Here is a 12,695-nt window from a genome sequence, read left to right on the forward strand (position 1 = left end):
CACCAACTCTGCCACTTTACACTGTCTGGTGACCTGTCACAGGGCTGGGATGATGTGACCGGATTTTTCTTTTCCTGCCCTCAGCTTTCAGGTAACAATTGCTGACATGCAGCTTCATGGGCCTGGCTCCACTTTCTCTGAGGTTTCTGTCCAAGCCTTACTCTCTTTTTGACCTCTGTAAACTGCTTTCTTAATCCTTCTCCAAAGACTAATACTGTAGCAGATGCAAAATGCTTCTGCATATTAAGTATACACAGAAAAGAAACTCACTATCCTAATTTCTGATAATTCTTTCAATTTCTGTCCAAAGACTCCAAGCAGAATTACTGTTTTTTTTTTTTTTTTTTTTTTTTTTTCCAACCTACTGCGAGCTTATTTCAACCCATCTCAGAGATGTACATTTTTTTCTACCCGTATTTTTCATTAATTTGTCACTGGCTCGTTCTTCATCATTTTAATCAACCTAGTCATAACTATCATGACATATTTTTCTCTCTGTGGCTCTAATGATGCAACAAACACCTTAGGTAGTACTCCTCTCATCTAACTTTATGCACCTACAGTTGCAAACACCCACATTTATGGTGATTGGCTAAGTTCTTCAATAGCACTGGAAAAAATATTAAACACAGTCAGGACACAGTCCACCTTGATCAAAGAGGGAAGTACCTCCCTCTCTCTCCACCACGAAAAAAACAAGAGGAAGGCTAATTCAGATGCACAAGTCTACAAGGCAGATGTCCACGTGTCACCAGTTAAATACAATAAACTATGGCCATGTCTACTCTCATTTTGTGGCTAACTTGAAGTCTCATTTGAAAATGAACTGCTTTCCCTTGAACTGTTCTTTGTTAACAATCCATAGCATTTGAGACGTACCTTGTGTGAAAGATGTTGGCTATACCCTTCTGCGTTGCCCCTCCATCACAGATTCTGAAGGTTCAGGCTCTGACATTCTTTCCTAGAAGAGAAATTCATGGATGCGTCATTCTGATAAATATCATACAACAAAAACACATAGGCAGAAGAATTACTATGTGTGCATGGAAATTAACAGAGGGTGTCTACTGATGCCTTTACTGAGTTGTACATAACTTCCCTTAGAAGGTTAACGTCCATGAATATGTTACATGCTCCCTCTTTTCCTTATTGCTTCCCTACATTTTTTTACCTCCCATTATTACAGCATTTCTCAATGCAACCTGTAAGACCTTTGGTAGAGTTATATTTGCACGTGAGCATTAAACAATATCATGAAGGCATAATAATGCTGGTAGTCTAGTTAAATATAATTGTGAGGGGAAGGAAAGACAAAAGCAAAGGGCAGCTGATAATTCATAGATGCCTCATAGGCTTTCAACCTCCTCCTGCAGAACTTTGTGCGTGGGAGAAGGTTACAAATGAAGATCCCTGCAACTTTGTCCTAAATGCCTGTACCAGCCATCTGAGTTAGACACAGTCTACAGAATTTATGTAACAATAACCAAATCAATGTAGAAACCAGTTTTGCTAATCTGACACAGACCCTAAGCGTGGATAGCTCTAAACTTATCTGACAGAGTCTGCAATTACTCTAGCTTAAGAGACACTTTTGAACCAAATCAAACATTCGCAGCAAAAGAGCTACATTAATTTATATCAGCTTCTGATTGAACTGACTAGAATAAATCAGAGAGAGAGGGCATGCAATCAGCTCAGCTGGCAGATTTGCAGATCGCTGAAAGGGGCATGATAAGTCTCTGGGGCTTGGCTGTGAGTAATGCCCTTCTCCACCAGCACAGCTGGAGCCCATCTAGCCACAGCTGCTGACACCCACCAACATCATGTCTTACCCAGAACTGCTAGGTATACAGCCTCCATCGAAAAATAAAAGGACGCAAGCCACGAAAACACACTCATAGTAGAAAAAGTTTCAGTGGTTTGGAGTGTCACCCCCGCACAGAAATTTTGTACCTTCCCTCTGCCTGAGATTACTGCCTGACAGCAGAGTTGCTGAAATGAAATACATGCACAAGTCCCAGCTGTTTCGATACAAGGTCCAGCAAATTCGCTTAAACTGCTGATAAAGATGAGTTTAATGCCATATTTTGTATTAAAATGGATTAGAAACATTAGTGGTTTCCATTCCAGGGACTGTTGTGGGGGCAGGAACCTTCAGTAAGGAGGCAGAACAGAGGGTCGGGGGAGCAATATTTCTTGGGTCTCTCCAGCCAAATATGCTGGAGTTTGTCTGATCATCGCAGTAGTAAAAGCTATGAAATATCACCCTCATGATTACCATTCTTTTACTTTATTAACAAATTTATGAATTCTCGATGGCCTGTTAATCCTTCCCCCTCCTTTTGTCATTTCTTGTACCAGAGACCACGCAGCAGTATGGCTACAAGCTCGATCACGAAAAAGAGTAGGAGGCTGGACTAGACGACCTCCTGAGGCCCCTTCCAGCCTCAGTTATCCTATGATCCTGAAGTACAGCTAATGTGCAGGGGTGGGAGCTTGGAGATGTGGTTCCCTTCCTGCTGTCCCAATCCTTAGCAAATCCTGGCAAAATACGCAGACCAATGCTTCCCAAAACAAACTTTCCCTCTGAGGGGTCCAACCAGAGCGACTCAGGTATTGCTACAGCGTTCAGCAACTACTTTTCAGAGGGAAATCAGTGGGAGCAAGGGTACCCGATGCCACTAGGAAGCAGCCCAACTTGACTCAAGTATTACTGAAAAAGTTGAAGGGAAAAAAAATAAAAGAAACAACAGACAGAGGTTATGACTAACTACCCAACCTTCTCTGTGTCACAGTTTCCCAGTTGAGGGATACGATCCTCAGACAAAGCAGTTCATGTGTCGTCTAATGGGATCAGAGGTATAGAGCCTTGTGGGAATGGATATTTATGGTGGTACAGGGGGGCAGGCTGCTTATGATCTGCTCCCCCTTCAAAAAGCGTTGAGCTCTGTAAGGTCTGCACAGCATCTACGCTTTTGGGTATGTGAAAAAACAGCAGGAATTGGAGTCATGGGCAGGCAAGTTTGAAGAAATCTGGAAGAAGGGGAAGCCAGAGTTGCAGCTGTTATGAATTCATCACGATTTTGGCTCCAGTTCTAAAATACTCACAAAGGCATAAGAATCTCCACATGATTTTGAGGGAAGCAAGATATCTACATATATGAGTGACACATCCACACATGCTGTATTGTTTAAGAGGCGTCCTGAGCATTAGCTTCAGTCCCTGCTCTTTTCACTCGTGTCAGTTAACATTTCTGAGGCTCTTATTGCGAGACGCAACCTCAGGCTGCTACCTTAAGATAACAATTTACATTTTTCCAGAGCAATCACATGCCGCCGTTGGGAGCTATCACCAGATCATGGTTAGTGGGACGCTCTCAGAGCTATCACGAGGGAGCTGCGGCAGCGAGCAGCTGCACACAGAAAGGCAGCTCGGGGCGGCCGTGATCCGAACGGGCTCCTTCTGCCTCCACATCTTCGTCTTCCTCGTGCCTGGCGCGGCTCTGTAGGGTCAGGAGCTTGACCCCGCTGAAAACCAGCTCTTTTCTGCGAGGGGCATAACGGGCTTTCGGCCGCATTGGAGCCCAGGCACGCCTCGCCAGATGGCAACAGCAGGGTTATTGCTGTGTAAATAAACAGGAAAGCCCGGCCAAGATGAGAGGCGGGCAGGTCTGCCCTTTCTGGTGGCGATGCAGGCAGGGGCTGCTTTGCGTTAACAGCGAAGCCGCACCCTCGGAGGGGTTTGTGCCCTGGGAGAGGTTTGTACGGGCACCGCCTCCCTCAGAGGCTGCCCGCAGGGGCTGGGCGACGGGTGCTCGGAAATGTAAGGTTATGTTCACCCTCAGACACCACAACCTGGGTCAGCCCGTGTGCTTTCCACCCTCACCAGGTGCCACTTTGGTGCCAGAACAGGCAAATCCCAAATTGTATTCCTCCATCACCACACAAAAACGACCGCAAAAACGGCTCTCAGCGGGAGGGGGGGGATGTACACGATACCCCCAGCCACCCTCCAGCAGGCGGGGGGGCTCCTAATTTGCTTCCAGCTGGCCGAAAACACCTCACCACGACCCCAAATCCCCCCGTAAGGGGTATATGGGGGATAAAGGGCATATTTCCCCTCAGCCCTCCCCCGCTCCAGGGGCCAGCACCGGCCGCCCTCAGCCGGCCCCGAGCCCGCCCACCGCCCCTGAGGCGAGGCCCCGCCTCCCTGAGGCGAGGCCCCGCCCCCTTCTGGAAGCCCCGCCCCCTCCACCGCCGCCATGGCAACCGCCCGTCGCCCATCCTCCCCCCCCCCCCCCGTTTCCCCCCGGTGTGGCCGAGCCGAAGGGGCCGCGCCCCCCCTCCCCGCTCCGCCGGCGCCCGGCCACGCACCCCGCTGCTCCCGAGGTAACGGCGGGGCCCCGGCGGCCCCTCGGCGGTCCCTCAAGGCACTGCCCGAGGCGGCTCGGCCCCGCGGCAGCGCTGAGGGAAGAAGCTGGGGGGGGGGGTGTATAGGGAGGTGGGGGGGCAGCTTCCCGCGGAGCCTGCTGGGAAATGTAGTCCCGCGGCCGCCGCCGCGCGCTCGGCGCTGAGGGGGGAGGAGGCGGGCGGGTACTACAAGTCCCAGCGGGCATGCGCAGGGATGGGCGCAGCGGCTTTGCCCCCGCTGAGGGCTGTGAGGGGCCGGGGGGGGGGGGGACCCGACCCCCCTGTGAGGGGATGGAGGGGCAGGAGGCTTGGGGAGGGGTTTTTTTGGGGCCAGAGGAGGGGGTTTGGGGGCTAGAAGAGGGGAATTTGGGGCTGGGGGGGTCCGTGAGGGGGTATTAACGCCCGCAGGCTCTTCGTTATTTGTTGAAACTGCGGGGTTTTGTCGTGCCTCTTGGATTTTTTTGTGTGTTTGCTGCCCCCCCCCCCCCCGTTACCCCTGGTGATGGGTTTGATGTTGTCCTTCTGGTCTGCAACAGGCGTGGGGAGGGGCAGGGAAATAAAACCGCAGCTCCCATCCTAGGGGATATTTAAAATATATGTGTTTATCGCAGGCATGCTGTGTGGAAGTGTGGTTTTTTTTTTAGTTTCCCTGCAGAGCGGTATCGTGCAAGCGTCGCTGCAGTAGTGCTCCTTTGGGTATTAACATTGAGCGTCTGTTCCAGTTCTGCACAGTTTCACATGTATATGCAGCATTAACTGGCTCAGAGATGGGATTCTGTCCAGTGGGTGCTTGATTTTTATTGCAGCTGAAGGTGTTGCCCTCCTTCTCCTTCTCCCTTTCCCCAATGTCGGACACGTTCTCAGCAGCTCTTGGCACTTGCTGTACTGCAGGAGTGACTGCCTCTGCAGCAGCATGCTCCCACAGAAGTGTTCTGCTCACAGAGATTTGGCTTTTGAGCTGCTGGTGAAGGAACGGGTCCTGCCCTGAGCCAGTCACAATCTCAAGATTGAAAAGTAACTGGAAGGTAGGGAAATACCAATAGGCCTTTATCTGCGGCTTTCTATGTAAATAATTGCAGAACAACTCATTCTGTTGGTGATGAGCTGAGGAATCCAATGACTTGAAGGCTGTAGCACTAACAGCAGGATGTATATAAATACACATGTTAAAGAATACATCCATAGAATACATTCTTCAAAATTCTTCTACTTAATGAATACATTCTTCAAAAGAATTTTTAAAAAGCAAAATTCCAAAAGATATGCAGTCATAGTCCTAAGGAGCCAATTCTCCAGCATTCAAATGGGAATTCAAAAGGAGGAAAAGCATCCAGGCCTAAATTCTGACCTTATGAGTCAGGGTTATAAACACATGCGAGTCCATTAAGCCTGCAATTATTCATGGAAAGTTTATCTGGTTTGCAGATCGGCTGCGCTAGGAATGTAGCAGCACCAGAACTGGATGTGTGCGGAGCTGGCTGCGGGCTGGCAGGGCTGAGGAGCCACAGCGGTGTGGGAACATGGATGTGCCGTATCCAGGGCCAGGTGCAGAAGCAGTTTAACTACCCTGGCTCAGAGCCTGACCTAATAAACGCTTTGAACCCAAGCTGGCTCTGCACAGACCCATCTTGGGAGTCTTTGGTGGCACGTTTGCTCTGCCAGAAGCGCTTATGCGTGTGATGTGCAGAGATGCAGGTGGCTCCGCAAGGAGCCAGAGGGATTACTGAGTTGGGCTGAGCTCCGGGCAGGCCCTATAAAAGCCTTCAGGTTATCTTAGCCCTGCATCCTGTCGGGGAAGGGATCCACCACCTCAGGGTTGGTACCGCATGGACGCTTGATGCTGGTTTGGGTTTGGTGTGGCGCTAATGCCAGAAGCCCAGGAGAGCGTGCCATAGGGAAGAGAGGTGCGTGGGCCAGCGGGGCCATGACAGTAAGGAAGATGGTAATCTTCTCCCAGGGTAACCCACGTGTGTGTGGAGTTATGTCCACTTGAGTGCCCCACAGAGCTTGTATTTGCCATTTTCATTTCTGTTACCTAGCCTGGGTGACGAGCACCTCATCACCTGAAGTAGTGCAGATGTGGCTGTGGGCATACCTGAAGTTGGCACATAAGGTGCCTGGGAGGAGAATATAGTTTGAAGTCAGTCTTAGGAGCAGCACAGCAGTCTCTGGTGCTTCTCTTTCTAGTTCTTCAGAAAACTGTAGTTCAGGGGCTTCGCACATGGTCATTTCATTCTCCAGTATGCTCACTGTTCAGTGCAATAGCATGTTATCTCTGAAGCACTGACCAGCTTGCTCAGTGGTTTGTTGTATATTTGTGATTTCCATTAACTTGTGGTGATTGTTTTTACTTCATTTGAAGATTTTTTTTCCCCTTTATATTTTAAGTTAGCTCTCAGAAGAATCCACACACACATTGTTTGACACCCACGTGCATTCCATATTAACTCTATTTCACAACAGAGTTTCAGTGCAAAGAAGCCGAACACTGGTTGACAGAAAACAGTCCCCTCAGTGCTGGGATTCCTGGACCAGGGTGTGCACACACTTTATTCAGTGTGTGCTCTTCAAAGCGACACGTCTGAAGAGGAGGGAACGCTCTGATGGCATTACCTGCTGCAGCCCCCAGCGCTGCTGCCGCTGCCGTGTTTGTATCCGTACGTGCCACTGCTGATGTGCACAGCAAAAGGAAAAAAAAAAAGAACATAAAAAAATCTTAGAGCACACTTTTTATCTTTATTTAAATGGCTCCTTGAATCACCCTTTAAATCCAGACCTGCTGGAACTGAACCACAGGTGTATATAGATATATATATATAACAAAAAGAACCACATACATACATACATACATATATATAAACCAAAAAGAAGTTGGGATGCTGTGAGGTAAGAATCATTAGTCCCCATCCAGGGCCACGGAGCAAATTTAAGCAAAGCCAAGTTACTAGAGAAAGAAAAAAATAATTCAGCTGCGGGACTTGGCAAGCCCTGCTGTTTGTTTGTGCTTCGTCGGACAGCGATGGGTTAAAATGTTGGTTTTGGCGTGCCAGCGTAACGCCTGACAATTGTCTGCGGCATCAGGGATTGCTTCTGAGCAGGGCCGGTCAGTTACGGGAAGGGAAGACCAGTGGTTCTGCGCCCACATCCAAAATAAAGGCGATGATCTTTCTAATAGAACAGGCGAGGTTTATTTAATTTCTTTTGGAATTGCGTCTTTGAGCAACATCCGTAAAACTCAATTAAAATAAATCAGGCACATGAAGAAATACAGTCTGATAGAAATACGCTTCTGCAGGCTTCTGGTGGGGATTGCGGGTGATGTGGTGAAAATGTTTTTTCCTCCTCTGACATCATTCCAGTTAGTGTTGCAGGTTATGCCTCTCCAGGTAAGGCCCTGTTGTCATACTGTTCCGTGTCTCTGTTTTAACCAATTTTGACCTTGAAGGGAAAGATGGAAAATAAGACTGTTGGGCTATGTTCAATGAAATTATGATTGAAGGAGAGGAGTATGTTTGCAACTGGTCAGAGCTGACTTAGAAGAACAGTGTGGCCTTAAACTAAGAAGGGCAGCTTTAGATTAATCGCAAGGAAAAGCTTCCAAGCAGTAAGAAGAAAGGAGCAACCACCAGTTCACTCCTTAGGCTCTGGCAATGGAAATGGGTGCAAGTGAAAGGTGGGTATGTCCAAAAATTGAAGCCTCTTAACACAGAGTTGCCTTCCTTGCTTTGCTCCACGTGAAAAACGTCCCGGTGCTGAGGGCTGCCCCTGCTGGGGAAGGAGCGTGGTGGTGGTGCTGGATGCCAGCAAGGTGGTGCTCTCACGTTGCGTTTCGGGACGCCCAGCGCCACGCTGTGTGGCTGATGTGCTGAAAACGAAAAGCAGAATTAGTAACAGCTCTTCATCCGTGCCTGCCCGGGCTTTTCCAGATGTTCAGCTGCCCAGTCGGGCAGTTCAGCTGCTACGAGGTGAAGCCGTGTGGCCACAAGTCTCGGGGAGCTGCGGAAAATTTTTGGTCTGCTTGGGCGTATTTTGGTCAGAGAAGGACGTGAGTTGAGTTAAAGACCGGATATATTACAGACCAAATTTTGGATCTCGCTCAGTCGTGAGAAAAACTCTCTCCTGACCCCGGCTAGGGATGGATCAGCCGGGCTTATGCTCCAAAGCACAGCGGTTAATATCCCCCGCGACCTTTTAGCCTTGCTGCGGCAGGGTTTTTAACGAGTGGGCTAAGACCCTGCGTGTGGCCACTCCGCCGACGTGAACGCCTGTAACGCCTCTCCTCGTCGATGATCCGTGCGCTGAGGGATCTCGGAGGGCACCTTGGCGTGCCGTGGAGCTGTCCCGGTCTGGTGCAGGACGGAGCCACGCTGCGGTCGGATGGAGAGCTGGTGTCACGAGGAACGTGTAAGTTGGTCTGAGGGTGCCTGACAACGCTCGTCCCTCGCTGTGCATCTTCTTAAAACACGTGGCTGCGAAAAACGAATATTTAAAAACAAAGCAAAAACCACAAACTATACATTTTCTATTTCTGGTTTCTTCGGTGTATACAATGTGTGAACTCCATTATATGATGTAGAACAGACAGTAAAAATACATATATAGCATGGAAAAAATCCATACCTAAATCTCGTTACCTCCTCCCACCCCTGGCGCTGCAGCAGGGGGTTGTTCAGAAAACCATCCAGGAAAGTGCCTTCCCCAAAAGAACTCTTTTTCCCCTTAATTTTGGATATATTTGTTCTGACTTGCTTTGGAAGTTGGCTATTTTGAACTGAGAGTGCCGTAGCTGATGGGTGTAAGAGGTTTGGAACTTGTTTCAACTATTTTGGGGCCATTAGTTTAAAGGAGGCAGTCTTTTTGCACTAGGTCCTCGGCACTGCCTGAGTGCTGCTTTAGGACTGAGGTCCACAGCTGCAGTTTCCAACATGTTTCAGGTATATAGGGGTGATGATAGGGACACCTCAGGTCTATAGCATCTGCTCTGGTGCCTAGAAAAGGTGCTGGGTAGAACCAAAGTGCCTGAATCCCAGAGATTCAGCTAGTCACTCTGCCTCTGCAGGCATTGATGGGCATTCTCCTGTCTTTAGGAGCACGTGTGTACATCCAGTGACTTCCCCGTAAGCTCCAAGCTTCGGTGCTGTGGGTGTGTGGGAACCCTGTGGTGTCGTGCACCAGGCACCGAGCTCTTGCTTGAGCTTCTGCGTCACAAGCACGAGGGCAGAAGCCCCCAAACTCGGAGCTGCTGGAGGAAATGGGACGTTCTTCTGGCGTTTCCTTCCAAATGTAAAATTGTCTACCTCCTGCTTTCCAGGTTTTCTAGCTCCTGCTTTCCAGGCGCCCTCCTGAGTGCCGTAGGGTGGCCCAGCTCCCACCAAAATGATGGGGCCATCTCCTCCTGCGAGCAGGATTGCGGATCCAGACGTGAGGGTCAGCCTTCTTAGGGCCACAGGGAATTAAACGCGCACAGCAAGGTGGGAACCGGCTGTCCTGAACAGAACCAACAGACTGCTGAAGGAGCTACATGTTCTTTTCATAATATTACGGATTTCTAGGAATTGAGTGCAGCGGTTCCTTAGAAATGGAAAACATCCGGGGGGCTGAGGAGTGTTTTCCTTACGGGCAAGCAGCGGGTTCTTGCCAGGACGGCCTTCAGCAAGGAGAAGCAGAGGTGGCCCTGGGTCTGGGGACGGGTGGCAGCCTCCGGTGGCTTCGCTGGGAGGATGCGGCTTCGCCTTGCAGAGCTATGAACCTGAAGGTTATTTTGGATTTCCACAGGTCTCCATCTGGGTGAACGTGGAGGAACCCCATGTTCTGCGTCGTGGCACAGGAGCTGATGCTGTTTTGGGTGGGAAGGCCCTAGGTGTTGGGTTGTGGGGGATTCAGGTAAACTAAAGGGGCAGGCATCGCTTGCATCTTGAACCTGAGATACAAACCACTCTGTCCAACACACCTTGCCTGAGAGCGTGTGGTTTAATACTGCCTTCTTCCAGCCTGGAGAAGTTGGACTACGGGTTTGCCTTCAAGTTGTGCTGTGATTTGCTGCTTATACATGAAAAAGCTAGTAAAAATATTAACCTTAAATTGTTCTGGGGGCTAGGGGAAGGTGGTGCTCTGAGAATTGCTGTTTTAAGAAGCCTTGAACTGCCATAAACCCCCAAGTGACACGTTAAATTTAATGAAAAGGTGCAAGTCAACACGCGGACGTTGGAGTACTTCGCAGGAGTATTGAAGCAGAAGGAGGTTCTCAGCTTTGCCTGTTGCGGAGCTGCCATTCAGCTGCGTTGTCGTCTCATTAGGGTGAGGGCTCTTGAAAGAGCTAAGCGCAGACTTCCCTGGTGCTGCTCAGAGCATTTAGGCACGTATAGGATCCACCAGCTTAAAAAGCAATTTAATGCCTCGTGTGATCTGTGATTCATGCGCTAATATATTGTGGTGATCTGCGAGTGGAAGTTTGGCTGGTTAAGGCCTTGAAGTTCAGTGTGGGCAGGGCATTTAATTTTCTTACGTTAATTTAACAGGATTGGGACCAAAGGCAATGAAGAAGCTGTACAGTCTTTTTGTGTGTTTGTTTTTTAATCACTGTAAAAGAATTGCGACGTATGACTTCTAACCTTAATTTGGTAAAGAAGTACTCCGAGAGCTAAATGACTGGTAAAGAAAAAAAAAGACACCATTCAGCTGTGAGAGAAACAACAAAACCGGAGTTTCGTGGCCTGTATTATTCTAGAGTCTGCAATTTTTCTGATGATTGTGTTCTTTTTTAGACTTCTGAGCGAAGATGAATTTAGCAGAGATCTGCGATAATGCCAAAAAGGGAAGAGAATACGCGCTCCTTGGGAATTATGACTCCTCTATGGTATATTACCAGGGTGTAATCCAACAGATCCAGAGACACTGCCAGTCGATCAGAGATCCAGCGATAAAGGGCAAATGGCAACAGGTAAGGTGAAGTAAGGCTGCCTGGACACTCTTACCTGATATTTGTAAAGTACGCTGTACATCCCAAAACTTCTGTGCTGTAGAGGATGTACATTTCAACCAAGTTTTTAACATTTTCTTCACAATATCTGGTTGATATTTATGGGGAAGTATTTCTTATGGTGTGCTTAAAAGGAATCATTTTGTTCTCATTGAACATCTTTTTGCTTTCACTTGCGATGTTTGGCTGATCACTGGTCTGTTTGTGTGTGATTGCTTTCTTTGGCAAAACTGTTTCGCTGAAGACTTCTCCTTGCTGTTTTATCTTTTGTCCAGTAACCTTAAGATGTGAGTGAATGAGCTCTGCTCTCTGGGGACAGCGACAGGACCTGAGGGAATGGCGTGGAGCTGGGACAGGGGAGGGTCAGGCTGGGGGTTAGGGAAAGGTTCTGCACCCAGAGGGTGGTCGGGCACTGGGACAGGCTCCCCAGGGCAGTGGTCACGGCACCAAGCTGCCAGAGTTCGAGCAGCATTTGGACAACGCTCTCAGACACATGGTCTGATTTTTACATGGTTCTGTGTGGAGCCAGGAGTTGGACTTGATGATCCTTGTGGGTCCCTTCCAACTTGGTATATTCTGTGGTTCTGTGAATGGGTTAGCATCAGCAGAGCGGTTGTCTGAGTAGCAGGTAGCTATGACTCTACAATGTGCAAATTTGGATCAGGTTTCTAAAACCCCAGGTAATACTCTTAGTCTGGATCATGTATCGCATACATCACCCTTCTACATGTGTATGTTTTTCATTGTAGAAAATGCACTCCATCTGAAATAACAATAATAATATTCGGAGGATAAACATGTAAAGGTATATTGAAGGGAAAAAAAATCATGGTGCGTAAATGTTATTTTTGAAAGAACCCCTTTACAGAAGATAAAATTCCGCAGTGGGTGAAGAGAAGATTTCAAGGAGTGTTTTTCCAAATATTAGTGTTTAACTAACGTCACTTAAAATGGAAGCAAATTTTTATGTTTATTGCAGCAGGTGCTGTGGTCATGATTTTGTGCATTAAGTGTCTGACATTTTTTGAATACCGACAGCTAAAACTGTTGGCAATCATTTTCTAATCACATTCCACTCATAGGTCTTTATCATGAAACCGTAAAAGTCTGTTTGCTTATTAAGATGTTGCCTGCAAAGTATGTGTGCGGACAGGCAGCAGTGATAGTGCCTAGCTGTCTTGATGCTGTGACAAGCTGAAGGTTGGCTAGGAGATACTCGCATTCAGGTGTATGGATTCAAGCTCCTCCTCGCCCCTGGCCATTCTGGTACAGAGAGATGTTCATGTCCTTAGTTCCTGCTGAGGTT

General features: G+C 48.3%; 2 protein-coding genes across 14 annotated transcripts in view; one reads left to right on the forward strand and one right to left on the reverse strand.

The window, feature by feature from the left end:
* Positions 1-4,489, reverse strand: part of LOC118245912 (uncharacterized) — a 54,968-nt gene extending 50,479 nt beyond the window's left edge. For all 11 annotated transcript variants that reach the window (XR_004778022.2, XR_004778024.2, XR_004778023.2 and 8 more), the window contains exons 1-2: positions 4,375-4,489; positions 880-961 (exon numbers count right to left, since the gene is read on the reverse strand). The gene's annotated coding sequence lies outside the window, so the exon portion shown is untranslated. The remainder of the gene's footprint in view (positions 1-879; positions 962-4,374) is intronic.
* Positions 4,299-12,695, forward strand: part of KATNAL1 (katanin catalytic subunit A1 like 1) — a 40,018-nt gene continuing 31,621 nt past the window's right edge. The window contains exons 1-2 of one of the 3 annotated variants that reach the window (XM_050708379.1): positions 4,299-4,389; positions 11,175-11,350. In XM_050708379.1, coding sequence (XP_050564336.1) covers positions 11,189-11,350 — 162 coding nt within the window. In that variant the 5' untranslated portion in view covers positions 4,299-4,389; positions 11,175-11,188. Of the gene's footprint in view, positions 4,390-5,132; positions 5,436-8,594; positions 8,815-11,174; positions 11,351-12,695 lie in introns of those variants that run through there. The other 2 variants (XM_035542521.2, XM_035542522.2) reach the window with 2 other exon arrangements.

The sequence above is a fragment of the Cygnus atratus genome, chromosome 1 (genome assembly GCF_013377495.2).
Source record: "Cygnus atratus isolate AKBS03 ecotype Queensland, Australia chromosome 1, CAtr_DNAZoo_HiC_assembly, whole genome shotgun sequence".
NCBI classification, from domain to species: domain Eukaryota; kingdom Metazoa; phylum Chordata; class Aves; order Anseriformes; family Anatidae; genus Cygnus; species Cygnus atratus.